Genomic DNA, 1,081 nt, shown 5'->3' with positions numbered 1-1,081 from the left:
AATAGTAAAGGAGCATAAAAACTATGTGAAGTGAATACCATACTTGTTGAACAAGGAAAGAAGATACAAAAACTCTTGTTGTGAAAGCTTGGAAGCTCTCTTCTCCTCGAAAGCACCTTCCTTCAACACATTTATAACTTTCTCCTTGAACTCAGATTTTTCACCTCCGTCTCCATCTACTTCTCCTCCATCATCCATGTCCATATCATCGTCATCCACTTCATTGTAGTCATCTTCGATTGCCATGCCCTGGTGGTCACCACCAAGATCAATGGAAGCAGCTTGGCCATTGTTATTGTTCTGCAAGGAAGCAAGTAAGGCCTGAAGAGTCTTGAAGTTCTTCTCGAGCATCAAAAGAACAGGCTTTTGCTTGAAAATCGAACCCAAAGTTTTGTTCTTTCTGATGAAACAGACTCGCAAGAAGCCATCCCACTCCTTCTTGTTAACCTGAGGGCCAGGCCTCCTTGGTTCGATACGGACAACGGAAGAATCAACCTTAGGGGGAGGTCGGAAATTGTTCTTGCCGACTTTGAGGAGGTGGGAGACTCTGGCGTAGAGCTGAGTGTTGACAGAAAGACGGCAGTAGAGATTGTCACCAGGCTGGGCAACGAGTCTCATGGCGAATTCCCTCTGGTACATGATCACAGCGCATCTGAAGCTTGTTGGATGGAAGAGAAGCTTGAAAGTGAGAGGTGATGATATCTGATAGGGTATGTTTGCCACACATATGTCAAACCGGGGTAGCTCTGTCTTCAGCACATCACCTTGAATTACCTAAAGACATTCACAGAGAACAGAGAGACGTTTACGTGTCTGTCTATATTATTGATATTCTCATCCTCCTAAACAAAATAATTTGGTATGATAGGATTCAGAAGAAAAAAAAAAACAAAAAAAAACAAAATCTCTCGGTTACCTTCAAGCGGTTAGAAAAGGGGGTTCCTTGAAAACGGCGCTGAAGCTCGAGAACCATGCGGGGATCGAGCTCGACGGCGATAACTTGTTTGCCAGCTTCTAGAAGCTTCTTGGTCAAGTTCCCAGTTCCGGGACCGATCTCGAGAATTACATCTGTACTCTTAAT

The 1,081-nt window shown here is 44.0% G+C and overlaps 1 protein-coding gene across 1 annotated transcript; it reads right to left on the bottom strand.

The window, feature by feature from the left end:
* Positions 1 to 1,063, bottom strand: LOC104793730 (ribosomal RNA small subunit methyltransferase; the record flags this gene model as incomplete). The annotated part of the gene is given in 2 exon segments (XM_019226896.1): positions 1 to 774; positions 917 to 1,063. Coding segments are annotated over 2 exon segments (900 nt in total), but the record flags the coding sequence as incomplete, so codon positions are not given.

Source organism: Camelina sativa, chromosome 6 (assembly GCF_000633955.1).
Source record: "Camelina sativa cultivar DH55 chromosome 6, Cs, whole genome shotgun sequence".
In the NCBI taxonomy this organism is placed as follows: domain Eukaryota; kingdom Viridiplantae; phylum Streptophyta; class Magnoliopsida; order Brassicales; family Brassicaceae; genus Camelina; species Camelina sativa.
Note: the sequence above shows the minus strand (reverse complement) of the source record. Positions and strands in the feature narration are given on the sequence as shown.